The sequence below is a fragment of the Orussus abietinus genome, unplaced genomic scaffold, assembly GCF_000612105.2.
Source record: "Orussus abietinus isolate OABI.00-Male unplaced genomic scaffold, Oabi_2.0 scaffold16, whole genome shotgun sequence".
Taxonomy (NCBI): domain Eukaryota; kingdom Metazoa; phylum Arthropoda; class Insecta; order Hymenoptera; family Orussidae; genus Orussus; species Orussus abietinus.
Genome location: NW_019394714.1, coordinates 1,136,491 through 1,161,618, shown reverse-complemented (window position 1 = coordinate 1,161,618; position 25,128 = coordinate 1,136,491). Strand labels below are relative to the sequence as shown.

The 25,128-nt window shown below is 44.8% G+C and overlaps 6 protein-coding genes across 10 annotated transcripts; 4 read left to right on the top strand and 2 right to left on the bottom strand.

Moving 5' to 3' along the window:
- Positions 1-705: 705 nt before the first annotated feature.
- Positions 706-4,844, top strand: LOC105696772 (sodium- and chloride-dependent glycine transporter 1). The gene is made up of 14 exons (XM_012419493.1): positions 706-1,016; positions 1,999-2,130; positions 2,199-2,353; positions 2,427-2,515; positions 2,590-2,722; positions 2,791-2,925; positions 3,018-3,121; positions 3,212-3,336; positions 3,410-3,522; positions 3,610-3,738; positions 3,808-3,907; positions 3,965-4,065; positions 4,194-4,346; positions 4,472-4,844. The coding sequence occupies exons 1-14, from the start codon at positions 827-829 to the stop codon at positions 4,625-4,627; spliced, it is 1,815 nt and encodes a 604-aa protein (XP_012274916.1). The 5' UTR covers positions 706-826; the 3' UTR covers positions 4,628-4,844.
- A 267-nt stretch (positions 4,845-5,111) lies between these two features.
- Positions 5,112-9,516, top strand: LOC105696782. Its single transcript, XM_012419504.1, has 6 exons — positions 5,112-5,370; positions 7,831-7,981; positions 8,572-8,712; positions 8,795-8,935; positions 9,025-9,168; positions 9,323-9,516. Exons 1-6 carry the CDS (start codon positions 5,186-5,188, stop codon positions 9,479-9,481), a joined length of 921 nt encoding a protein of 306 aa, XP_012274927.1. The 5' UTR covers positions 5,112-5,185; the 3' UTR covers positions 9,482-9,516.
- A 1,943-nt stretch (positions 9,517-11,459) lies between these two features.
- On the top strand, positions 11,460-14,283 carry LOC105696737. The gene is given in 4 exon segments (XM_012419435.1): positions 11,460-11,569; positions 12,642-12,951; positions 13,747-14,005; positions 14,074-14,283. Coding segments are annotated over 3 exon segments (750 nt in total). The 5' UTR covers positions 11,460-11,569; the 3' UTR covers positions 14,255-14,283.
- Positions 14,284-15,377: 1,094 nt separating this feature from the next.
- On the bottom strand, positions 15,378-18,033 carry LOC105696736. The gene is made up of 3 exons (XM_023433096.1): positions 17,573-18,033; positions 16,972-17,504; positions 15,378-15,397 (listed from the first exon to the last, which is right to left on the bottom strand). The coding sequence occupies exons 1-3, from the start codon at positions 18,031-18,033 to the stop codon at positions 15,378-15,380; spliced, it is 1,014 nt and encodes a 337-aa protein (XP_023288864.1).
- Positions 18,034-18,510: 477 nt separating this feature from the next.
- On the bottom strand, positions 18,511-21,856 carry LOC105696931 (F-box-like/WD repeat-containing protein TBL1X). Its single transcript, XM_012419785.2, has 6 exons — positions 21,296-21,856; positions 20,823-21,110; positions 20,014-20,360; positions 19,599-19,943; positions 19,174-19,542; positions 18,511-19,079 (listed from the first exon to the last, which is right to left on the bottom strand). The coding sequence occupies exons 1-6, from the start codon at positions 21,351-21,353 to the stop codon at positions 18,948-18,950; spliced, it is 1,539 nt and encodes a 512-aa protein (XP_012275208.1). The 5' UTR covers positions 21,354-21,856; the 3' UTR covers positions 18,511-18,947.
- Positions 21,857-21,943: 87 nt separating this feature from the next.
- On the top strand, positions 21,944-25,071 carry LOC105696932 (cysteine protease ATG4B). 5 transcript variants are annotated; one of them, XM_012419787.1, is made up of 11 exons: positions 21,944-22,155; positions 22,691-22,813; positions 22,905-23,060; positions 23,121-23,291; positions 23,352-23,529; positions 23,648-23,727; positions 23,796-23,947; positions 24,074-24,152; positions 24,223-24,377; positions 24,497-24,662; positions 24,767-24,834. In XM_012419787.1, exons 3-11 carry the CDS (start codon positions 22,958-22,960, stop codon positions 24,832-24,834), a joined length of 1,152 nt encoding a protein of 383 aa, XP_012275210.1. In that variant the 5' UTR covers positions 21,944-22,155; positions 22,691-22,813; positions 22,905-22,957. The 5 variants fall into 5 exon arrangements, with proteins under 5 accessions (XP_012275210.1, XP_012275212.1, XP_012275209.1 ...); XM_012419789.2 differs by lacking the exon at positions 21,944-22,155 and adding an exon at positions 22,345-22,501 and having other exon boundaries at positions 23,358-23,529; positions 24,767-25,071; XM_012419786.2 differs by lacking the exon at positions 21,944-22,155 and adding an exon at positions 22,345-22,561.
- The last annotated feature ends 57 nt before the right edge of the window (positions 25,072-25,128 follow it).

The window sequence follows — 25,128 nt, the reverse complement described above, 5'->3', positions numbered from 1 at the left end:
TGCAATTATCTGCACGTGATGGAACTGTGCTCGGAAAAATAGATCTTCTGAAAAATTCAATCCACTGCGGCCGTTGCAAAATTTTTAACCCACTAGCTCCATCTCTTTATCGATTCCTCCAACTGTTGGGAGTCTCGTGGTCGGGAATAATTTCCTGCAACCCCTAGGGATGTTTCTACGTTATCCACAGTCGATACCTAGATGCTTATCGTTGAAACCCCTCTTCTTGATAAGTCCTCCCCAGCCAAAATCCTTTTTACCGACCATCGACGCGGTTACCTGCGAGAGATCAACGCGAAGAAAATGTCTACAGGTCGATAAAACTACGAAGTAGAGAAAGTACAGCTCAACACGGACAGCGGTAGATTTCCAAAAACTTCGTAAATGAATAATATAGTCGGTCATTCGGTCCAAAATTAAATGTCCAAAATGACGCGACCATTGGGACTTCCAGCCACCCCTTGAAACATTGGGGCGGGAAAAATTGGGGAAAAATTCGTACGGTCCCGAAAAAGCCAAGGAAAACGGTGAAAGTGGTCTCGAGGAGACCCGATGACGTTTACGAGGAGCAAGTACCTATCCTCGAGCGCAATCATGATCTATTTATGTGGTTAGGCACTGATTACGTGGACGTACGGGGACGGCGCGTCGCGCTGGACCACTCTAGGCGCGAGTTTCGTTCCGCAGTTGTGAACCGTCCTTTATTCCGCCAGGAAGCCGATATTCCCTCTCCTCGTCGAGGACCGGAGACTGGAGGGCCATGGATAAGCGAATTTGATCGTTCCCCGTATCGGTTTTCCCTAAAATTATTGACAAGTGGTCGAAGATGAGCGCGACTGGACGGACCTCCGAAGTGGACTCTCGAGATGGGGCGGAAACCGGGAAAAAAATTCACACCAACCCCGACAGGGGTGCCTGGGGGAACAAAATGGAGTTTCTCCTGTCCTGCGCAGGATACGCCATCGGCATCGGAAACGTATGGAGGTTTCCGTACCTGTGTTACAGAAATGGCGGAGGTGAGTGGGCACCGCGTTTCGAGGATCCACTTCTAGGGTGGTCTTTTGTCTCGATTGGAAAAAGTCTTAAGGTGAAAGGTGTTAACATAAATATATATAAAATGAGACCCAGGGGTATGAATATCTTCATTTTCTTCTTTTTTCTTTTCTTTTTTTTTTTTTTTGACCACCAAGAGTATACGCGGCTAGGATGACACGTGGAGTGCGAAGGGCAATGGATGAGAAGTTCATCTTCGGTGATGATGGACGGCTGCTCAATTTCCATTCGATTTTCCTTGAAGGAAATCCTGTTAACGAGAGGTCTAGCCTTGGCCTCATGTCCCAATTACTGCCCACGTGACGATTTACTATGCCGCGGATGCGACATACTCGGATTTCAGACAATTGAGAGATTCCGCAGGTTTTCCCTCTTCCTCGAGAATCTTGGGGAGGAAATCCCAACCACGTCCTGATCTCCAGATCTGACCACTCGGCGGAAATGAGGTTAAACGAGCTCGTGGAATGCGAAAACGCCGGGCTCCTTGGCATCGCACTTAATGATTACACGTGTACAAGAAAAAGGATTAGTTCACCTGTTCCATAAATATTCAGCTGTACAATGATATAAAATTGAAATGCTGTCCTCACCTTAATCGCGAGGTTAATAATGGAGCAGGGAAAATTCGGCGAAGGGCAGGAAGAGATTGTTGTACTTAGGCTTTGGAACAACTTCCTATTGGGTCGTGACAATTGACCCCGAGGGCCGCGATTGAATGATTCCATCTAAGCGTGCCTCGCAAATTGCCCTTGAAAATTGTCTCCTCTTCCACAATTGGAATTGGAGGCCCTTAATCGCGGCATACATATTCATACCGGCCAGTTGACGCGTCAACACCGACATAGTCCCAAATCTACGATAGACAATTGGCCGCGCATTTGGCTGATAAGTGGATAAGACGTTAATGAAATAATGGAAAGTAAGCCTTGAATGACATTCTTACAGGTGCCTTCCTTGTTCCGTATTTACTGATGCTCTTCTTATGTGGGATTCCCCTCTTCTTCATGGAGTCCTCCATGGGCCAGTTCGGTGGAACTGGCTGCATCACCATGTTCAGGATGAGTCCCTTGTTCAAAGGTAGAGAAAAAAAATTATATCATCGTATCCTAAAATTGTATGAAATTTACCTATTTCCGATTTCACAGGGGCAGGTTTCGCGATAGTAATCGTAAACGTCATCTGCACCATGTACTACAACGTCGTCATCTCGTACCCTCTCCTCTTCTTGGTGAAATCCATCAGTGGAAAGGTCCCCTGGGAAGACTGCGACAATTCCTGGAACACGTATAGATGTCTGAAGGTCGTCTTACTTACAAATATTATTTAATACACGGTTATAATTTTTTCAAAGCAAAACTCTTACCGTTGAACAGCTAGGAGCCGAAATATTCAATCAGCGGAACTCTTCGGATCAGATCGAGCTGATCGAAAGGACCAAAACGCCCGCTGACGAATTTTTTCAGTAAGTAAATTTCAAGATCATCCAGGATTGCGGAGATGACGCGAATCTACACTGCTAAAATCTAGGAATTTTAGCAATCACATTCTGGAGATCTCGGACGGGATCGACGAGATGGGCGGCATAGTGTGGCCCCTCTTCTGGTGCAACATTGCATCCTGGCTCGTGGTCTTCCTCTGCATCTGCAACGGCGTCAAAAGCGTCGGAAAGGTAGATATACCACCGCAAGGATAGAACCAAAAATCCAGGTTTGACTCACATCTTTTTTTTTTTCTCAGGTCGTTTACTTCACGGCCACCTTCCCATTCGTCGTGCTCCTCGTTCTGTTTGTACGAGGCGTCACCCTCCCCGGGGCGATGGACGGCATCCTCTTCTACATCACGCCAAACTGGTCGCAGCTGACCAATTTAAAGGTCACCGATCTAGCTTAAACACCCCTCTAAAAGCTATTTCGGGTCGCCCTTCAAGGGAACGTCACGAATGTCTCCTCTCCTGTTTGTTGAAGGTCTGGGCTGACGCGGCCATTCAAATCTTCTTCTCCCTGGGCCCTGGATGGGGCGGCATCGTCAACATGGCCAGTTATAATCCTTTCCGGAATAATAATCGATTGTAAGTTCAGCCAGAACGTGTCCTGGCACCCCTGAATGCCCTCTACGAATATCTAAAGCCCAGTCATTTAATTATTTAATTAACTTACAGAGACTCCATTTTGGTGCCGATTTTAAATTGCGGCACCAGCATTTTCGCCGGCTTCGTCGTCTTCTCCGTCCTCGGCTTCATGTCCTTCCGGACAGGACTTCCGGTCTCCACCGTGGCGACCGGTGGTACGTCCGCCATTTTGGCCTGAAACTTATTCCAATAAAATAGATCATTACAACCGGATAATTTTATTTTCAGGGCCCGGGTTGGCTTTTGTCACGTATCCGGAAGCCATCAGCATGCTTCCTTTTCCTCAACTCTGGTCGGTGCTCTTTTTCAGCATGCTTTACTTTCTGGGAATGGACAGTTGCGTAAGTAATCCGTAATTTTTCGTGATATCTCCTTTGTCCACGGATTTCGCGTGGGCGTAATTTTTTTTTTCATGGACTCTTCTCTAGTTCGTCCAAATCGAAGCCATCATATCCAGCATCACCGACGAATATCCTGCGCTAAGGAAAAGGAAGCATCTGGTGGTTCTCGTCTCCATCTTCGTCTTGTTCCTCGGATCACTATTCTTCGTCACGAATGTGAGTCAAACGAATATGCAAATTCGAGGTCTAGGAATTTCCTCATTGACAATAATTTTAATTTTTAAGGGCGGCATGTACATTCTACAAATGTTCGACTGGTACGCAGCGTCGGTTTCCGTAATTTCGATCTGCCTCGTCGAAGTCATCGTCGTTGGGTGGACTTATGGTAAAATTCGGTGAACTTGTCAATAAATATTTAATTAATTATTACGTTCATTATCAGGTTGCGAAAATTTCGTTCAAGACATCGAGTTCATGATCGGAGAGAAACTGCATCCATGGTGGCCCCTTTGTTGGAAATACACCACGCCGATTATTCTTTCGGTAATTTATACAATAAATTTATTTATTTCAATACCGTGAAAATATACACTAAAATTCGATTTCTTCAATTTCTCTTATATTTCGGAGTAGTACCTCTCATGAATAATCAATGTCATTGTTTATAACAGTTCATCTTCGTCACGACAATAATCTTCAACACGAGGTTGACGTACAATGGCGTGGAATATCCAGAATGGGCGATCTCTTTTGGGTGGACCATTTGCATGGTCAGCATCATCTGCATTCCCGGATACGCCATAATCCATTTTATAATTACGAAGGTGAGCGAACGAGAGCTTGTCACAAAAATATTACCCACTCGAGAGACTTCTCGAAAAGAGGTGCAAGTTATTATTTGATAAACTTTCGAAATACCGAAAAAACGTCATTCTGGATATTCTTTTAGGGAACTTTCAAGGAGAAATTCGAAATCGGCGTCAACCCAACACCCGAATGGGGTCCGCAAAAAGCAGAAGATAGAGAAGCATGGGAAGCGTACAGAAAGAAGACGAGGAAGAGGTCGAAGGAGTCAATCGTGGACATGAAAGTGACCAATGTCTAAATTCTTGAATTTTCACGCTGGAAATAAAGGAAAAGGAGATTGAAAACGACCTTGAAAAATGTCAGCAATTTCCGCTGTCAAGGTAGACGTTCTTCAACACTTTTCCAAGGTTTTAGCAATAAATGACAACCATCTCTACGGTCGACGAGGTCGATCGATTTCCTGTCTCGTTCGCCAACGAAAGAGACTCGACGATCCTCGACGTCTGAAAATTGACGGGATATGTAAATAAATAATGAAAAAAAAAAAGAGAGATTATTCTCATTGTTCAATTTCGTACCGATAATTAAATCTCAACATTTGTGCAATTCTGCATCGAAGACAACTACTTGCAAAATGCGAACACATTGAACCTCCGATTCGACTAATCGAATGAATTTAATTCGAGTTAAAGCGAATGTCAAATTTTTTTCCCTTAGAATCTTTCGGATCTGTCAGATTGGAGAAAAATTAAATAAGATGGGGGACACGTGGTAAATTTTAAGTATCTCGGTCGTTTTCTTCGGTTCGTAAAAATGTCCAAGTTGTTCCGGTGAAACTAAGAGAAAGGCTTCGAAAATGCGAGGAAAGTTCCAAACCTCGACTGGCTACGAGGACGAAGGCGAGATGAATTCTCGAGGGAAAGGAAGAAAACCTGAGAGACACAAAAAGCGGAGGAAAGATCCGGGAATGATGTTCACCTCCACCTTAGACCTCTACAATCGTCCCCTAAAATGGTGGGAAACCGAGCCAGTAAAATACGCGTAAGTTCCCCCTGCAGATTTATGATTTACAGCGTTCGATACCGCAAAATCTACTATACAAGATGTCCGAAAACTCGAGGAATTATAAGATGCAGATAAGACAGGAATATCGTTCGTTTTCTTTCCCTAACGGTGCAACGGTGATGCATTAAAAATCGGGCCTGGAAATTGGTTCCGTTGTGATGTCCGAGGCACAATGGGGAGTCGATGGAAGTATCGATTGCGAGGTCCCCTCGAGGTGGCGCGATCGCTCCACAAAACGGACGTTTGTAAGCACATCGCGTGTCGACGCGTCGGTGTCACGACGTCTGGCCTCCCTACTTTTCGTAACCCGACAGCCCGACTTCGTTTGCAACCTGCCTGTCGGATAATTTAGGCGTTTACTTTCGGCCCGCGCGGTTTAACTCGCAAATCGTGCATCTTCGACGCCCCCATTCCGCGCCTCGACGTTCTCCAAGATGGCGGCCGGGAAGAACCGAAGAGGACACGAAGGCCCCCTAAACGTGATAATCGGGTGTTAATTGTACATTCAATAATATTCCCTCCACCACTCTCGTTCTTTTTATTATCCCTTCCACCCGTTGTTCGCGTGCTCGTAAACGCGTCTCCTAATGAGATTCTGTCAAAACGACTCGCGGGAGTGAATTGCGAGCAATCGTGGAACTATTCGGAGCGAGGCCGACGAACTCTTCGGGGAGGATATATCGAGGATTGGTTGGAGGATATTGCTGAGGGGGTCAAGATGAAGATAAAGCAGGTTTCGAAGAGGGGCGTTCGGCAGGAGAAAGAGAAGAGAATCGAGTTCGAAGACTGCAAGGGCTTGGGCAAGGACGGAAAGGACGAGCAGAAGAGTTTTACATGTCTCCGACGTATAAGAAAAATTAGCCGGAAGAGGTAAAGCGGACTAAGAGGACGAGAGTGCTCTTTTCTGGGTGATAAGCCGATTCCCTAGGGACCGGACTCCATTTTCTAGACGTCGTAAGCTCGTTTGCCGCAGGATCAGTCCTTCCTTCGGACAAAAAGAAGTCATAAATAAAGCGGAATACGCGGCTCTCCGAGAGTAACGGAGCCGGGCGCACTTTCTCCAGTTCCTTGAGAAGTTGGCGGATCGATCATCGATTGCTCTTCCCGTCGTCTCGTGTTGGGCGAACATATCCCTCGGACATTATCCTCCTAAATGGAAACTACAACAATGCGAATTCCACCATATGGTAATTCTTAAGACAAAGAAACGTAAACGTAAATTTCGTAGAAATCAATTGCAGCATTCGTTGCAATTATTCTTTACAGAGCGAAGCTTAAATTAAGGCCATGCGTGAGGGTGCGTTCGAAGAATCCATCGATTTGGCAACGCGTATTGATTTCGGTTTGACAAAAATAGAGAGCCATGTTCTACTTCGTCGGTTCCTCGAACATGTTCCGAGTCGTCCTTGTTCCTTCCGGTAACGAATTTCTAAGGGATACTTCCTATTCAAAGGAATATGTTTTATTCCTCGTTAGCGGTGGTTCGTCCCCTGTGAAAGTATCGACGGAATCATTTGTCGGCACTGAAATTTAATTCCCGTGTCTCAAGTGCGTTTCTCGTATTAAATAAAAATTATCATCCCCCCAATCTGTCGGTAGAAATTATAGTCTATCCTCGATGGTCGAGTTCCGCCTCCTTCCCATGGCGGGCCCTTTAAAGCTGACTGGAGTTACACGAGCGATCCACCAGTCACGAATATCTCGCGAGGGAACCTCGTAGGTGGCTCGAGTCTACCTTCAGTACTTCGCAGAAGGTCTGACACGAAGGTGCCGAGGTAGAGAACCGAAAGACACAAAGTGATATGGGACGATCGGCACGAAACTCGCGTACGAAGTCGCGAGGCAAGTCCGGAAAATCCAAACCTCCTCAGACTGTTAACGACACTCGCGGTAAAAATCCATGGTACGTTTCGTTAACACCTTCTTGATTTAAAAACCCTCGTTAAAGACAAAACCCGAAGAACTTCGAAATAATACCGAGTGACGCAGTTTCTTTTATCCCGTGGGCTTCGGCGAATGAAACCGCGAGAAAAAAAAAAAGTACCATTCGAGGATATGTCGATGGCGGATAACAAAAATCCCTTTAAAAAATTGCAGCTTATGGAAAAGGTTGCGGTAAGTGGTTTCCGGAAATCCCAAAAAGCTGGAGAAAGCCGACTGCGCTTTCATTTTGCCGCCAATTCTGAAATTGAACTCGTTCGATCGGACACCCCCGAATCTCGATTTTTATTGACATCTTTCCACCACAGTTTTATATTACGAGTAGGTGGTACATTCAGAGACTTAAAGTGTCTAATAAATAAAATCTAGAAATCTTGTCCCGCTTGATTTTAAATGTCATTTTATTCAAACGAAAATTGCTCGCGCCATGTTTAATCGAAGATCGGGGTGGTATAATCTGCGATCATTTTACGGGTTATTATTTTTCCATTATAGTCCGAGTTATCCGGCTGTAAGAGCGAGGCTGGAAATGCTGATGGGAAGCAACGTAGTTCGCCTAACTGACAGGAAATACATGCTCCATCTTATGGCAAGGATCAGACAGGATTATGAAAGACAACAGCAGATCCGTGTCGAAGAGAGGAAGGTAAGAAGGCGGAAACTTCTGATACAGGAATTTATTACAGTCCTTTTGTTATTTCAATCCCGAACCACTGGACAAATCCTAGAAGGAAGGGAAACAAGAATTTAATTGGATGCTGGACACAGGATCTCGTGTAGAAACTCCTCGAGATGAACCCCATCGGCTTAGAAAATGGAATTTTCGAGTTTCGCGTTTACTCTGGAAATTGTTCCCACGCTCGGAGGATAAGGAAACATGTCAAACCTTCTCCTGATTTTTTTTTTTTTTTTTGGGAAGTCGGCAATTCTGAATCGACCTGTATTTCGTCAACTGGGATCTCATTACCGAATGTCGTACCAATATTTCGTCGGTAAACGATTATTTCCGCGATGCACGCATAGTCTAACAATGCAGCTTAAAGCAGGAGCTTTCCGTGACAACACAAGTATTCAGGATGTATCGATGGCACGGAACAAAATAATAAAATCGACGTTCATTTTTCCTCGCTTCCAATCTTGAAAAATAATTACCTTAATATATACTGAAAACGTATATTGAACATTTTACGGAGCGAGTGGATGCAACACTGTTAAAGAGTTGACTTTTGCTTTCAGAAATGCGAACTGATGCGCACCAAGAAGATGATCCTGAATCGATTGATACCGGTACAAGAAGCTCCACCGGAAATAAAAAAGTACCCGCTTTTCCAACTGTACCTTTATTGCGACGCCATAATAGAGGAAAGACGTCGAAAGGTGAGAAAAGTGGCAATTATTAATGCGAAGCTCTAGGAGATAATTTAGAAGAATTTAATTTGAGAAACTTTTTGCTTCCCAGCGTCAACCGAAGAAGACAAAGATAACGAAGTCTCTGTACAATTTACTGTACCCCGAAGAAAAGGACGAAGAAGGGGAGGAAGAAGACAAGGACGAGGAGATTTACATGAGGAAGGTCTACGTGAACGGAGAGCCACAATTGGTAACGATTGTGCAAACAATTGCTGTATAAATCCATCTCTAAGTTACTTTACCTTTATTACATTAAATTTAATTCATTTTCCTTTCAAGATTCCGATGAGTCCGCAGGAAGTCGCGGACTTGAAGAAAACGCAAGAAACGAAAGATATCGACGACGGATATACTCTTTCGCCCGAAGAATATGATAGACTTCGCTACGAAACGGACTCTGTCAAGGAATTGAGAGAATGTCATGTACGTCCCTTTTATAATGATAATTTCTTGTCTTTTCAGTGCAGATTTTCCGGACAATTAGGAAAGTACGCGTGCGAAAGTGCTAATTCGATGTTTAATATTTACTGGCAGCATCTAGACGCGTCGTGTATAATATTATCATAAAAATTTACAGACGGTGGAGGACATGTACGTGAAGGCACATGAAATTGTGGGAATATTGTATTCATATGCGGACGAGGGTCGCTATAAAATAGCCGACAAAGACTCCGTGAAAACCGGCGATCAGAAAAACGCCCCCGAAACTTCGAATCAGGCAGAAACTGGGAATTAACGTTAAAAAAGTCGAAAACAAAGCGTAAATGTAAAAAGCACCAATGTAAACGCGTGGAACCTCAAAAGTGTACAACAAACCGTGTAGAATGAAGTTTAAAAAAAAAGAAGTGGGAAAATAAAGTGTACCTGAAAGTTTGGGAGAATACCTTTCTCCACGCCAGATCTTGAAGATTCGGGAGGCCTAAAACAATTTCGGGACGCACTTTAGAAAACGAAGGAGCCTTTTATCCCGAAATAAAGCAGAGTTCCGAACGCCCACACCTCGCGATCGGTCTTGTCAAGAGTAAATGGGAACTCACGCCCCCAATTCTTGTCCATTACGGACACACATTGTTCCAGAATGAGGAAACGCAATTTAAGGACCACCCATTGAGGCGAAGGAAATTAATAAATTGACAAATCAAAAATTAAAATCCTGCAGCCGAGGCGGGAGTACTTGCGCGGTGGCGTCATGACCACTTTCTAAAAATTGTCTACTCTTCTACGTGGTCGGATATGGAATTTGAAAATTTCTCTCCGTGGACTGGCCATTTTTAAGGACGGAGAAAAATCATCCGCTCTTATTTGCGAGGATTTTAATAACCGGCGCACTCGACGCGGCCTCGCGTCAATCCCATGGAGAACGATTCTCCACTTGGCGAGATTTATGCACCTCGTCATATGAGTGCGACCCTCGACACGTGACGTCGAAGAACGTCGATGTATCGCATCCCTGGTCAGTTTCTGGAAACGGAAAATTCCCAGGTGGATATTCACCAGGAAAGTTCACCTGCGTCACCGGTGATATCAACCAGTTCGAAAAACTCCGGATAGGAGCCTAACACGGATTCCAGGGTTCTGGACGACTATTTCCATCCCCGTCCTCGGGGTTGAAAATAGTACCCAGGAATGTGGACAGGTGAACGGAATCAAAATTTCTTGCTAAAGCGGTTCGTTCCACCTGGGTTCGATTTTACCGGATTTCCTCTGGAAAACGGGATAAATTGTTACGGAGGCCCGCGGCATCGTTAGGGGTTGATGAGTCTTAAAGAGGGAGTCCATTGGCTGGGGAGGCTACCGACAAAGGGCTTCATCGTTTTACAAAAATAGATAACGAGGGAGCGATAATGCACCTTTTCACCCCTTTCACAAAATTCCAAAGCGAGGGGGAGAACCATTCTCTGTTTAAAAAAAATTCAGATAAATTCATGAAACGGGTTACGTGTACTAGTTAGATTAACACACGGGTGCGTGGTTTATAATTGTACTAGCCGATTTAATAAATTTCCCCTAGGCCCTCCACAGGAGTTTGATGTTTCAAGTCTAGAGATCGCACCGAAACAGCTGATAGTGGGATTTCTACTTTGGGGAAATGCAAGGAACCCACCAGGACGAGCAATCGCTGGGAAAGTTATTAGGGATTTCATAAGTTCCGGCTCTGGAACATGTAAGGTCGAATATCGACCGCGACGAGTCGGTATATGAACCGGTAGTGGGTGGCAAAAGGGGTAGTAAATCCACTTTCGCAGCATCCCCGGGACCGGGACGATTCACGATTCTCCATTGACACCTAGAGTCCTAAAAACCATTATCCAAAGCATTTCGTAGTCAGCAACTCGACTCGGCAGTAACGAGAGAAAAGTGGAAATAAATGTTTACAAATATCCTTTTTGATATAGGAGTAAAAAACGCGGACGACCGAAAGTAGGAGTTTCCATGGCGACTTTTTCTGTCAGGGGTGCCTAGGGTCGAAAATTTCGGGAACGTCATCCCGAAACCGCGGGGGACGTTCCTATCGGATACATCGGGATCGCAAGCAAGTCACACATCCTATGTCCATAGGACTCGTTTCACTCTCGTTTCCCTGCGCTTTTTCTCTCTCTTCGGGGGCGGGTTTTCTCTCTTTTGGGGCGCGCTTTGACGCCTCTATATAAGGCGCGGAGACGCGCTCGGCGCGCCAGAACTCAGGAGTCGCTGCGACCGGGAGGGTCGTCCGGGTCGTTCGGGTCATTTCGTCTGCTCATCTCCGAGATCGCCCCGTCCTGCGACCACCTGTACTGCACCTGCAACTGCACCTATACGGGATTACCGAGAAGAGAGAACCGACGTAAGAGCTGGGATCACCAACCACCTCCACAAACATCCACCCCAATTTTTCCTAACTCTATAATTTTCACTCGTGTAGTTCATTATATACTATAATTTGTTAAATATCATTTTAAGTTAATAATTGCATTTTCCCTTCTTTTTCTTGTTCTTTAACCAAAGTTATCGCCTATTCGCTACCATTGGGAGTACCGCAGCAAACGATCGATTAATCCCGTTCTTAAAGTATGAATTTTAAACGCAATAACAAAAGATAATTAAAGGGGAGAATTTTTTTTGTTTTGCCGAAACGGGGAAAATCCAGTGCAACCGTGCGAAGGTGTTTCGCTCATTACGGGGTCTTTCTGAAGAAAGTGAAGTAACAAGGGTGGAGAGGGATGGGGTAAATTGCCGTTAATCAATCGATGGCCGCCAAGTATCCGCCTACGGGAGGAACCCGACCCCTGGGCTACTTTTCTCCCAAGAAAAATTGTCCACGACCCACTTCCGGAAGGACTTCCGGAAGTCTGCCGGAATTGCCGGTGGCTACCCTCGCGTCCCCTCGTTAAGGAGGGCCGAAATTGGAAAGACATCGAGTGGGTGGAACTCGACCGAAGCAACAAGTATCCCATTTACGGAGGGGAGGGATGAGAGGTGTAACCGGTGGTTCGAGGAAAACTCCGAGAATTACGCCCTAATAAATGGGGAAAAGGGATGACCCGACAAAGCCGAGGGGAAACGCGGAATCTTTAATGTACTGTATGGTGTTAATGATATTTCCCGGTTTTCCTCGAATCTCTTTTATAGGTGGTTTTATGTTGTGACCCAAGATTGATGAGTTTCATTCACTACGCTTTCGGTCGGGCAGAATTTCTTTTCCATAAAAAGTAACCAAATTCGTATTCATGAATGCACCCTAGGGCACATAATATCACCGCGAAATAAATTCACTACACAGGTACTCATAGCCATATATCTTGGAGCATTCGGTGAAATTTCCCAAATTAACTTCACTTGAATGACAACGGCATATTTAAGTTGCTTAACTAACGCGGGGTTTACCCAGATGACAGAAATATAATTCGATGTTTCAGATGCGAACCTTTATCCCGTTCCTCGTGGCGTTGGTCAAGATGGCGGCGGCGAGACCGGAATCCATAGACTTCCGCACAGGAAATCATATGGAAGATATGGCACTATTGTTCAACAATCTCGGAGGAACATATACCCAAAATGACATAAAACCTCTGAACAATCTAGGAATAATCAGGCCACACGAGGAAACCGACGGATCGAATTTTCACCACGGGTGGAGAGAGTTCGAACCGAAGCCTCGACCGGACGCCATTTTGAGGAAACCCGTCGCGCTCGGGAAAGTTGAAGAAAGAAGGTTGGAAAATCAAGGTACTCGGAAATATTTGAAACCGAACAATGCCGGCTTACGTAGATCTCAATTACGTTCTATAATAAATTGCTAAAGGGAAACTTGATATCCAATAAGCTCGAGACCCCCGAGATACGACACCCCGTAATCACAATCTCTTGCTCTTGACATTAATCTATAGCTATAATTGGAATAAATTCGACTCGACTAGATCTCGACAGGAAATAGGCGTAAAGGGTTGTTGCCGAGTTAGTCCGATGTTTACCTGGAAAACTGTATGAACAGAGGCAACGGGGCGTGCTGATTTCGTCGTTTAACGCGCCGTTGGCTCCGTTTTCATTCGACGTTGCTAATTGGACGCAACTGGTTGCCCTCTGCGTGGATAACCGCGAGATCGCGCCTACCCAAAGTGATCTCTCTGCAATATTTACAAGGAATTTATTAACGGGTTGAAGGCAGACCCAAAAAGCGCAAATATACATGCAAAAAGTACCTAGTTTATCCTTTCAAAAAAATTCCGCCCGCCTAGGAGTCCTTTTAACGAAGCTTGCACCGCAATTATGGTACATTTTGCGCATGCACTCGCGGTCACCCGCAATTTATCGGTGAACAGGTGTCCTTAGAGCTTTGCTCTGTAAATTAGCGAAACGTTTGAACAGCGATAGCGAGGCGACGATAAATCGCACTTGATCTTCCAAGCGGAAGTGGAGGTATATTTAATGTGCACGCTTATGGAGAAGGAAAAAGATTTTCTCTTTGAAAGGAACTTACTTTTAGGGCTCGTCGTGCTAAAGGCTCCGCTCTTTTAATTGTAGATGAGCACCCAAGATCCATGGAGGATTACGAGGATGCGGAATTGTCGCAGCTAACAAGCTTCTTGACGGGACTTCTACAAGGACCGGGTGCGTGGGAGTCTCCTCTGGTTCTCATCGAAGAGCCTCCCATGTGGGAAGATACGGATGTGAATCCGGATTCGATCGACATTAGCAGCCGACCCGTTTGGAAGAGGTCCAGATACTACAGGCGTTATCCCTGGAAAAGACAGAATTCAAGGTAATCCCGCAACATGCATAAGTATCTACGAAATTGAGTAAATAGTACAAAATCGATGAACATCTTTAACGGGGTAAATACATGCCTAGCTACGACTACGACGCCTCTCGCTACCTTTGCACCCCCACGAGAGAAGACATCTTCCAACTCCTGGTGGCTCTTCATGACGCTCGTCAAGGAAACAGGTCGAGGACGGTCAACTTCTGCAACCGACGAAGGCCAGCCAGTGCGATCTTCACGAACATCCGCTTCCTAGGTCGTCGGAAATAAAATCCAATGTTAGGGATACCTGACCTCACGAAATGAAGAAGTAAGGAAAAGGAAAAGAAACAAAATTAACATACCGCCAAAAAAGTGCTCTCTACAGGGATCTTAAATGTTGAGAAAATATCGTCAAATGCAGTGAGAAATTGTGTCCGATCTCGATTCTCTGGCATTCCTTCTTTCGCCGGAGAAAATTCTGGTCTTCCCGATTCAAGATGGCGCCTGAAGAACAGTTTCACTTCGCCTATTGTTTCTAATGAACAACGTTTGACTCTTGACGTGTGTTCGGGCTAATGTTGGTGATAACATTCTATAAAAAATTATATTGACTGTATTGGCTGCTATCCTCTTCTCGTCCGACTTAGACCTGGGGACAAATGGAAATTAACATCCGATCGTTGTCTAGGTAGAGCAAGGACGAGAGGAGAGCTGTGTCCGTTAAATGTATTTACGTAAAAATAAACACACGTGTTATTTCAAAAAGAACGTTGCGAGTTAATTTAATATTAATATTCAATTCTTTTTTCGTTTATACATCCGCGTAGCTTATCCAGGACGTATTATTATAATTAAGTTGCACACATATTTTAAGGCCGCAGTATATGAGATTCATTCGCTCTTTCGTTTATTCAATCATTCGCAATTCAAGTGAGATTTTAGTTAACGTGCAAATGGTATTTTGTATTTCTTTGTAACAATTAAACTCTTATTTATTAATATTGGCAAGGATTTTGGGCGAATCCTGCATGGAAACCTCTTCCACTTCCGAAAGAGTCACTCGTGAAGTAGACGTCAGCGATGCTTGCCCTCGACAGGTCGAAAATTGCTGAAAAAAAAATTATGAAAAATTTATGTAACCACTGTAAAATGATATTGATAACGTGTCTTGAAATATCTCACTTCGCGACCCCTTCAAGGATGTTCCACAATATCGTCGATTTTGTCCGCTAAACGAGACGTAATCCTTGAAGCATCCGGGACTGGGTTCGAGATCGAAATCCAACATACTGATTTCCAATTGGCAATGACCAGGTGCTTTATGAAATCTGAAAAATATCGATTATCGTTACTCTAACATAGAACGTTCCGAAAAATGATTATACCAATACCGTTTTTACTACCTGCGTGTTCAGAGATGAATTAAAAACCCTAGATCACGAATTAAATTAACTTATAAATTATTAATTACCTGTAACATTTTTCCACGTTATTGGGGTAATTTCCCGGATATCTCGGCGACGAGATCACCCCCTGTATAACATTGACATTCTGACAATTGGCAGGTGGATTATTATTATTCCATCCTCCGGATCCAGGAAAAATCGGAATTACAGGTATCATCGGGCCGGAATTTCCCGAAGAAGTGCATTGAGCTCCTCTTAAATACACTTCCTTCGCCGCAAGAACCCAATTAAAGAAAACCAAAGCTTGGCAGGAGTTCCAAAATGATCTATCCGAAGTTTGACCAGCGACACCCGAAAGCGAAGGACCTCCTTCGACAAAGCCAATGCTCGGCCTCGGATAAAAATATCCCAAATCCCTTTTCGACTTTCCCTTACTACCATTCGCATTTCCAAATGAATCATTCTCGGTCGAATTGATCGAGATACCCGATATGATAAGATTGATCGGAACGATCGTCTGATTTTTCTGATCATCGACGTCCTTCCCATTTCTATCAATTTTTTTCTCCTTACTCGCGTCGTCGACACTCTTCCTATTTCTTACATAAAATCCACTGCAATGCTCCTGAACGACTTCGATAAAAAATCCACTAAACTTAATCCGCGGATAACCCGAATACCTAATCGATATACTTTTCGTGATCGAATTGAGGAAACTAATCGTTAACTGTTGGCCCGATTTGCATCCACATATCCTACGACCGTCGACTTCCAAGTATCCTCGAGAGCAAAACTGATCCTCGGCTCCGAAATTGAAGAATTTCAGGTTCAACCGAAGTCGACATACGTTTTGAGAAAATTGCCTGATAGTATAACGGCATTGATAAGACCTGGAGGAGTAGGACAGGGATGGAAATCCAGGGCTCGTTATCAGAAACCTCTGCGACGTGTAGGGAACGCCGCAACAGTCTGATTGGCCCTGTCCAGGATTGTTAAAAAAATTCGGATTACCATTCCCGATTCCGAAATTAAATCCGCCACCAGGATAATTATAATTGCCAGGAAAGACTCCGAAGCTGTAATCGAAAATGTCATTAGGGTAGGAGGCGAAACCCCCCCCGAAATTCGGGAGCGGATTGGCTCCGTTCGTTCCAAAATCGAAACTCGGAGGCATAGGTTGAATTTGAGGATTCACATTTCCAGGCGGTCCCAACGGATCGTAGTTACCCGGTAAATTCTCATTGAAATTAACCGAAGTCCCGCTTGCGTGTCCATCGCAATTTGGATGTAAATTCGACAACGGGTCGTACCGGCCATTAGCATTAATGTCAAAAAATTGTCCCGGCGACCCGTAAGAGATCGCCGGTTGTCCGAGTCGCCTTTTGCCGGGATCCGTCGACGTCGAGTGGACGACGTCTCCGTCGGAAAAATTTCCAATTAATCTCTGACCGTGGAAAAGCTCGCTGGGTCGATTTTCCAAGAAATTAGGAACATCCGCGCCCGCTTGGAAATCCTTAGCTGGACCAACCAAGGGCGGAGTCAAAGACAAGGGAATTTTCCCTGGAGAAGATGTCCCCCCGACCTCGCCGGTCGTTTTACCTCCCAAAATATCGGCGTTTTGGGAAGATTGTCGATTTCGAGTCGGTGGCAGAAACAAGAAGGAAGACACTCGAGGTGGCACCTCCCCCGGGGAACTTCTTGAATTACTGTCCACGGCTTGGAACTCCTGCTCTCTTAGCGACGACTTTTTGGTATTCTCGCCACGAAACTCCCGATGCTCGTAAACGGGAAGTCGCAGGTGGTCTTCCGGCTCGGGGAGAATAATTGATGTGACTTCTCCCTGCGGAATATCCACTTTCCGAGTTTCTCCGGAAATCGCTCTCACAGGTGGTTGGTCTCCTCTCCCCTTCTCGATGCTCTCCTCTTCCGCAAAGCCGACTTCCGGCCTGTACACCGGATATAAATTTCTCCTTTCCCCCCGCTCATCCTCGAGCTTTTTCTCAAGATAGAAATGCTGAATTCTCGATGAAACTTCTTTCTCATCCTTCTTGGGGCTAATTACTTCCGGATTAACCGCAGTTCCTTTTTCCCTCTTCAAAGTGCCTAGAGTCGCGTCAGGTTCTGCGAGTGATCTGGAGTGAAATGTAAAAAAAATGTGAAATGAAAAGTGTTCGACAAAGTCGCAACCAAATTCGTTTACCTATTTCTCCCCAAATCAACGAAAGAGGAGAAGCAAGGCAGGGCGGTAACCAAAATCTTGAATCCCCTGCTTCCGCCCCCTTCTCCGGAATGAAACGCGACATCCAAGGTGTCATTCCTGGCCCTGAACTTCCTAATTCCGGCCGCGTTTCCGCAGAGAACGTCCTTCTCGCCGATCCTGAGGTAATCCTTAAGGCAATCCTCGGAGGGTCGCACTTCGAAGTCCAAGAATTGCAGATGGAACTCTTGCTCGCACCGACCTGACTCGTTGCCCCTAAGGGCGTAACGGCAGTCCAGATCTCCAGGATAGTTCCCGGGATAATTCGGGCTGCTAATCGCGTACCGATAACCGGAAAAAGTACCTCCACAGTGAGTAGCAAGACCTGCATCCGCGGCGCCTAACAGGGAACGCATCACCAACAAACTAATGAGTTCCGCTAACAATTTCCACCTAGTTCCCATGATTAACCGTAAACCGCAGTCTTTTCCTCGATTACGACCTATCAACGCTATCGAGGAATCCCGGTCATCGTCGGAGAAGACTTTCGAGCGTTCCCTCTTCTTCGGTATAAGAGGAGCAACGGTACTGAGTCTTCGCAAGGGCGAACCGTTCTCTTATAACGTGTCTTGTTTGGCAAGCTCAAATATATCCAGGTACAACCGGGAATAATGTCGCCAACGCGGGGACCCGAGTGTTCCCGGAAGGAGGGTGTGTCAGAGGATGTGTAAAGAAATCGCCGGTTAAGAAAAGTAACACGGGAGAATCCGGGTCGGGTCCAGGTCTTCGAGTTTGCGACATCGAGATTAGATAGGGACGCTTTAAAATTTCTTTCGTCGCTCCGAGTCCTTCGAGTCCAATTTCCCCGTTTCCTCGAAGCTGCCGACCGCGGAAGGTGTCGCTAGACCCATCGCACAGGCGATTCCTCAAAAAAAAGTTTATTCTCCGTAGACGTACTTGGGTGTATAATGCTAAATTTATCGTTAAAATTACAACAACACGCGCTTTCATCCGCTGAAGGAGAATAGAACTTCTCGTGACCGGCTAGGCCGCCAGAAAGGCGACGCTAAGGCGACGCAAACGCGCCCAGCCGGAGTTTGTTCGCAGCTTCAAGGAGTTTAATTCAATGTACAACGTCCCCGTCCCGGGCCTCGATTCGCGCGGTGGAGTTGATAGAATGCAAACGACGCCGGTCGCGTCGACGTGGTCGAGGGCGACTCCGCTTGGCGGGCTCTCCGGTCAAGGAGAGACCAGGACTCGGCGCAACGAAACCCCCGGAGACGGGCCAGGAAGCGGAACGAGAACCAACGAGCGGGATAAGTCGCGAAACCGGCACCGCGAGTCAATCGGACGTAGCCTAAGATCGACCGGCCGGCGATCACAACTTGCGAAGGTCCAGGACGAAGACGCTGCCGTCCGACGCGGAGGCGCCGACCTTGTCCCCCCGGCTGTTCCAGCAGACCTCGAAGATGCCGCCAGTCCCCTTGTAGCTGTGCACCAGCTGGCCGCTCTGAAAATGTCAGGATTCCTCGACGTTATTATAGGAATGACAGGAATTTTCGCAATTTTCAAACCGGAGAGAAGAGATCTGCACGAGTACCGACCTGGGTCGACCAGATATGGACGCACTTGTCGAAGCTCCCACTCGCGAGGAACTTCCCGTCGGGGCTGAAGGCCACACTGTAGACCGGCTCCGTATGTTTGGTCAGGGTGTGGATGCAAGCCCCTCTCTCGACGTCCCAAAGTCTGACGGTGGAGTCGAAGGAGGCGCTAGCCAGGGTCAGGTTCATGTTGGGGTTCAGGGTCCCCGGCCCGGTGGGCGACCACTTGATGGTGTAGATCTCTTTGCTGTGAGCCTGCAGATCGTGCACCCAGGTGTCCTGCTTCATCGACCAAATTTTCAAGCTCATGTCATCCGAACAACTGGCCAGGAGATTGCCCTGGGGGTCCCACTTGATCGCGTTCACTTCGTTCTGAAAAATCGAAACTTTTGGATTAATATGCAAGAGCAAAGGTATACGTTGCGTACCGTGTGCCCTTGGAAGCTCTTTATTGGTTTGTCGGCGTTCAACTTGCACACGTGGATGCACTGATCCGTCGAACAGCTAGCGAAAGAGGTGTTGGTTTGCCAATCCACGTCCAGTGCAGGTGCGCAGTGGAAGCTGAATTGTTGGGTGCATTGTCCACTGGCCGCGTCCCAAATGATTGTGGTTTTGTCGACTCCTGCGCTTAAAATGTAATTGCCACGTTTGTTCCATTTGAGAGCAAATATCGGTCCCTTGTGCTGGCCCAGAGTGGAGGCTAGCCTTCCGTCGGTGGTCCAGATCCTCGCATATCCGTCGTAACTACCAGTCGCTAACAGCGTTCCATCGCACTAAACCGAAATAAAGTTACAGGGGTTTTGTATCCTAACACGTTTTATGTGATATTACAAATACACGTACGTTCCAATCCAAGGAAGTGACATCCTTGTTACTGGGTACTTCCGTCCCACCTTTCTGGATACAGTGGCGTAATACGAGCTGATTTGGTGCCAGAGAGTTATCGGACATATCCCAGATACGCGCAGTACTGTCACCCGAACCAGATGCGAGTAGATCCGTAGTTGGATTCCAGGCACAGATGAAGACCTCGGACTCGTGGCCTCGAAGAACCGTTGCCTTGCTGGCTGGGATTTCAACGGAACTAACACCACTTCCAGTCCCGGCTCCTTGCTGTTGCTCATCGACCTCTATCTCCGACCGATCACCAGTTCGCTCGTTTGCTCCGACTCCCACATTTGATGTGACAACTGAACATGAATCGATCCATGTTAATAAAAATGAAAATTTAAACTCTCAGGACTCTTATTTGCTCTATTTTCATCTACGATCATTAATTTGCAAATAATTCAAAGAAGGTATTGCAAAGGCACTTGATTCTTATGGAAGTTGGATTTGTTTGCTCGCAGTAAACGGACACCTCATCAGGTATGTTCAGAATTTTACTTCACTATCTCGATCTATGCCATAGCATCGGGGGAAATACATTTTACTCTAGCGTAAAAAATATTTATCTACCACGCCAAGACCGTTCCAGTGGAAGACTCTGAGAGGACGAGACATTCGAGTACTAAGGCGGTCCTTTTCTATGCCTGGTTGGTAAAGGAGGTTCATAAAAATCAACAGTTTTACGAACCAGGGTGTGCCAGGCGATTAATTTGTACATAATTATTAGCTTTACATTACTGCAAATGCATGGCTATAATAACAACCTTCCTCTCCATTAGTATCTTGAACTTCAGTCTTCACTTGCTGCTTCTGTTGATTCAACTGGTTCTGCCGCGATGCCACGACATCTGGCATGACCGCGTCGATAAGCGACAAAGACTCCACCATTCGCTGCTCGGTGCCATCTTCGCCTATCGAAATCTCTGCCTCGATGTACTGTAAACCCTTTTGAAGGATAGATAACAGCGCCGCTGGTGGCACCAATGCCCCGTTTATGTTGCTCTGCGATATATGGGACTCTATGCCGAATGTATATGCCGAGTGTTGAAACCCTAGTAACCAAAAAATTGTAGTCATTTTGTACAATCAAAAGGCACAACCTCAAAATGAATACACAAGCAGTGGTGTAAATATGAATTGATTTCGAATACTATTAAATGAGTACAATAGAAAAGTCGTAAACAAAAAACTTCGGTATGCACCTACGTCGAGTAGAGGTTAGAACTAAAAATCGTACCTGACTCCTGGAGGTATCGGTACACCAGAAAGTTAACCTCATCGCTGGAGAAGCTCATCGTTCCTGGTCTTCTTATAACCAGCACAACATATTTGCTCGAGAACACATCGAAGAAGCTCGTCAATCCACGTCGGACGCCGCGTTTCGTGGCGGGGAAAAAAAAGAAGACACTAAACACGCGGGGACACCTCGCAGCGATCGGAGGTTCCTTCGGGTTCTTTAGCCTCCTTCGAGGCTAAGACCTGTTCTCTACGCTCCGCCGACAGAGTTCCTTCTGAACCCTTTCAAATCGCCCGAACTTTCCGAATATCGCCGAAATTCCACGTGACGCAAAATCGCCCGACAGCGGCTGGACTCGGCGAAACGAGAGCGACTTCGAGAAACCCGCCTCGCGCCGTCCCGCTAGCAGTGATTCATGTGGATTCATGCGAATTTTCGAATTAAAAATTGTAGACAAGGAATATTGGGCGCATCGTCAAGGCATGCAGTTTCGACTATTTTTTTTTCAATCGACTTTCAAGCTCGCTGCATATCTGAAAATGCTCCTGAAAATAGTGACAGGAATTTCGGAAACGCTGGCAAAGAAACGATCCAACATGGCGGCTTGATTTAAAGATGGCGGCGGCCAGCGCGTCGGTCGGTCGGAGCAAGAAATGAGACGTAAAGAGGAAACCTCGATTAAAATCATTGAGACGTAATGCCATGATGTAACAATTATTTAGACATTTTCGGAATTCACCTGTACTCCGTTTCCTTACAAAATGTTAATAAATATTAGCTGTAAAAGCGTGGCTGATCAGTTTTGGCATAGAAATACGAAGAGATAGATGGAGACTGGCAGATGAAACTCAAGACGTAAAGTAAGCATAGACAACAGTTATATTTATTGCCAGCGTTCTCGTGTGTTTTGAAACGGATATAAAGATAATTTTAATTGTTACACGTTAACTGTTATTGCCGTTTGCAATTTTTATGCCCGTAAAAGCAATATCCAACAGAATTTCACAATCTTTCGTAGAAATCTAAGATGGCTGAATTCCTTCCCCTTACGTCTCGAACTTCTGATCCGTCGTCTAAAATCTCACTTCGTATTCCGTCCCTTTATTCATATAGATCAATGATAAAATATTTCGATGGCGATTCTGTGCATTTCCTTTTTCTTAGGTTGTTGGAACTAGTCCGAACTTTTGTAGCCGTTGCATATTTGTACGTGAACTGCCGTTTATGTTTACATTTCGATACTAATTTACTGCAATTTTCCAATAGGTAGCACTTTTCACTTTTGAAATGTGTCTTAACGTCTTTAACCTATTTCAGCAAGCCTAACTTTTAACATTACTTTGAAAATTGCGGTAAATTCCTTTTGTCCTTTTCTTAATGATTACTATTGTGCAGGAAAATGAAATGGTACGAATGTACTCAGGAGAGATTCCAGTTGATTTTCCACTATACACTGGCAAAAACTTCTTCAAACACTTTTGTATAACACAAACGAGAAAAAGATTCTTACGATAATAGGTACGTATTCATTATCTGCTTTTCTTTGATATCATGATTTTCCACACAGCATCGTATATTGAAAATTTACAATAGACCTTTTTATACGCAGAATATTACTATAATAACTTTGAAGAAAATATCAAGACCAAAAAGTTTGTTGAAATGGACACTTTGTTTATGCAAACTGGATTAGAAGAGCCAGACGACATACCTCAAACGACAGAACCTGTTTGGATACTTGGAAAGAAGTACGACGCCATAAAGGGTCGGTAGAATGTTGTACTCAAGAAGAAAGCGAACAAGCGAGCCTGATGTAAAATTTCAGAACTCGACCAGATTCGCAGGGATGTGCGGACGATGTTGTGGTTTACGTACCGCAAGGGCTTTGTACCAATCGGTGGATTGGGTTCAGCATTTACATCCGATAAAGGTTGGGGTTGCATGCTACGCTGCGGACAGATGGTGCTTGCTCAAGCATTGCTGAGGCTACATTTAGGTATGCCTAGTCCTAAATAGAATAATATTTTATCCTGTAAGTTTAAATTAAAAAAAAAAGGTAAAGATTGGCTGTGGACACCCGAGACTCGTGATAGCACGTACCTGAAGATTTTGAGCAAGTTCGAGGACCGTAGGGGTTCCCCCTTTTCAATTCATCAAATCGCTTTAATGGGCGCATCCGTAGGGAAGGAAGTTGGCCAGTGGTTTGGACCCAACACGGTTGCACAGGTATTGAAGTATGTATCAATGTCTAGCATACCAATTAAATTCTATTACAAATTTTGAGAATATTCGGGCAATAATGATTACACTATAAATACTGTATGAACCCTTTTCTTGTTTACATCCTTTCAGAAAACTTGTCGTTTATGACAAATGGAGTTCCATCACGATACACGTCGCTCTTGATAATATGTTAATAGTTAATGACGTTTGTAAGTATCATGAGAATTCAATGATCAAATAACGATAGTGACATTTAACAAAGAACAAACAATTTCAGTAAAAGAGTGTCGAGTGGAAGGTGGAATGACAGCTGAACTCGATGGAGACGAACCATTGAAAGTTCCCAGTGAATGGAAACCTCTTTTGCTACTCGTGCCCCTCAGACTTGGCTTAAGTGAAATTAATACTGTTTACATCAACGGACTTAAAGTAACTATTTTTTTTTCTCTACATCACCCTCGTGCAATAAACTCTTCTAATAATTTTCGCGCCGTAAAATGAATTGAAACCAAATTTGTCAAAAACAAGCAAGATTAAATCTCTTTCTGTTTTCAGACTTCTTTTCAAATTCCCCAATCGCTGGGCGTCATAGGAGGGAAACCAAATCATGCCTTGTACTTCATCGGTTGTGTCGGTATGTAATATTTTTTCCACGTAAAATTTATGATATTCCATCGAGAGAAATAATTTAAAAAACATCGCAGAAGATGAAGTCGTGTTCTTGGATCCACATACTACGCAACGTTCTGGTACTGTTGACGAGAAAAAAGATGAAAATCAGGTAGATTTGGACAACACGTATCACTGCAAGGCTGCCAGTCGTATTCCCATTACGGGAATAGATCCTTCTGTAGCTCTCGTTAGTATCTAAAATTTATACTTTATATCTTACATCAGAAAACCTTACGTTAACTTTTGGAAGTACATTAAATGTAAAAGTGTGTCAAGTTTGTCATTAATAATTTCTTGAACCTTCAGTGCTTCTTTTGCTCAACGGAGAAGGATTTTAAAGCGTTGTGCAAAAGCTTGCAAAGTAAACTGCTTACTCCGGAGGAGCAACCAATGTTCGAGATGTGCAACGAGAGACCAGCCAATTGGTCTTCGCGGGATAGCGTCGTCACTCAAGAATCTGCTGCTGTCAGCGGTGAGTTACGAGAGCAACATTACATTAATATTTCATCGATGCAAAAAAAATTAAAATTATATGGAACTGATAACTTCTAACGCCATTGTATTCTTGACTTCCAGTGTTGGGCTTTGAGCATCTAGACCGACATTACGACACTTCCGACGAGGATTTCGAATTGCTTGGTTGACAATGGACATCGCGAATACGTGTTCTAGAAAACGTCGACTCGATTCTTTACATTTCATATTAAAGGCTCGCTATTGTCATGTACTTGCGATAAAAATGCGAATTCTTAGCGTAAGTGGTTCGAATGTGGATCGAAGTTAACTAATTGAAATTATTTTAATTCGGACTTAACGATTCCCGCAACGTGATAATTGATTCTAACGGTCACTGTTGTAATAAAAGGTTGTCTAATCGAGTGCCCAAGAATCTCCGTTATCCTGAAAATAATTGAACAACGGACACGTTTTCTCACCTG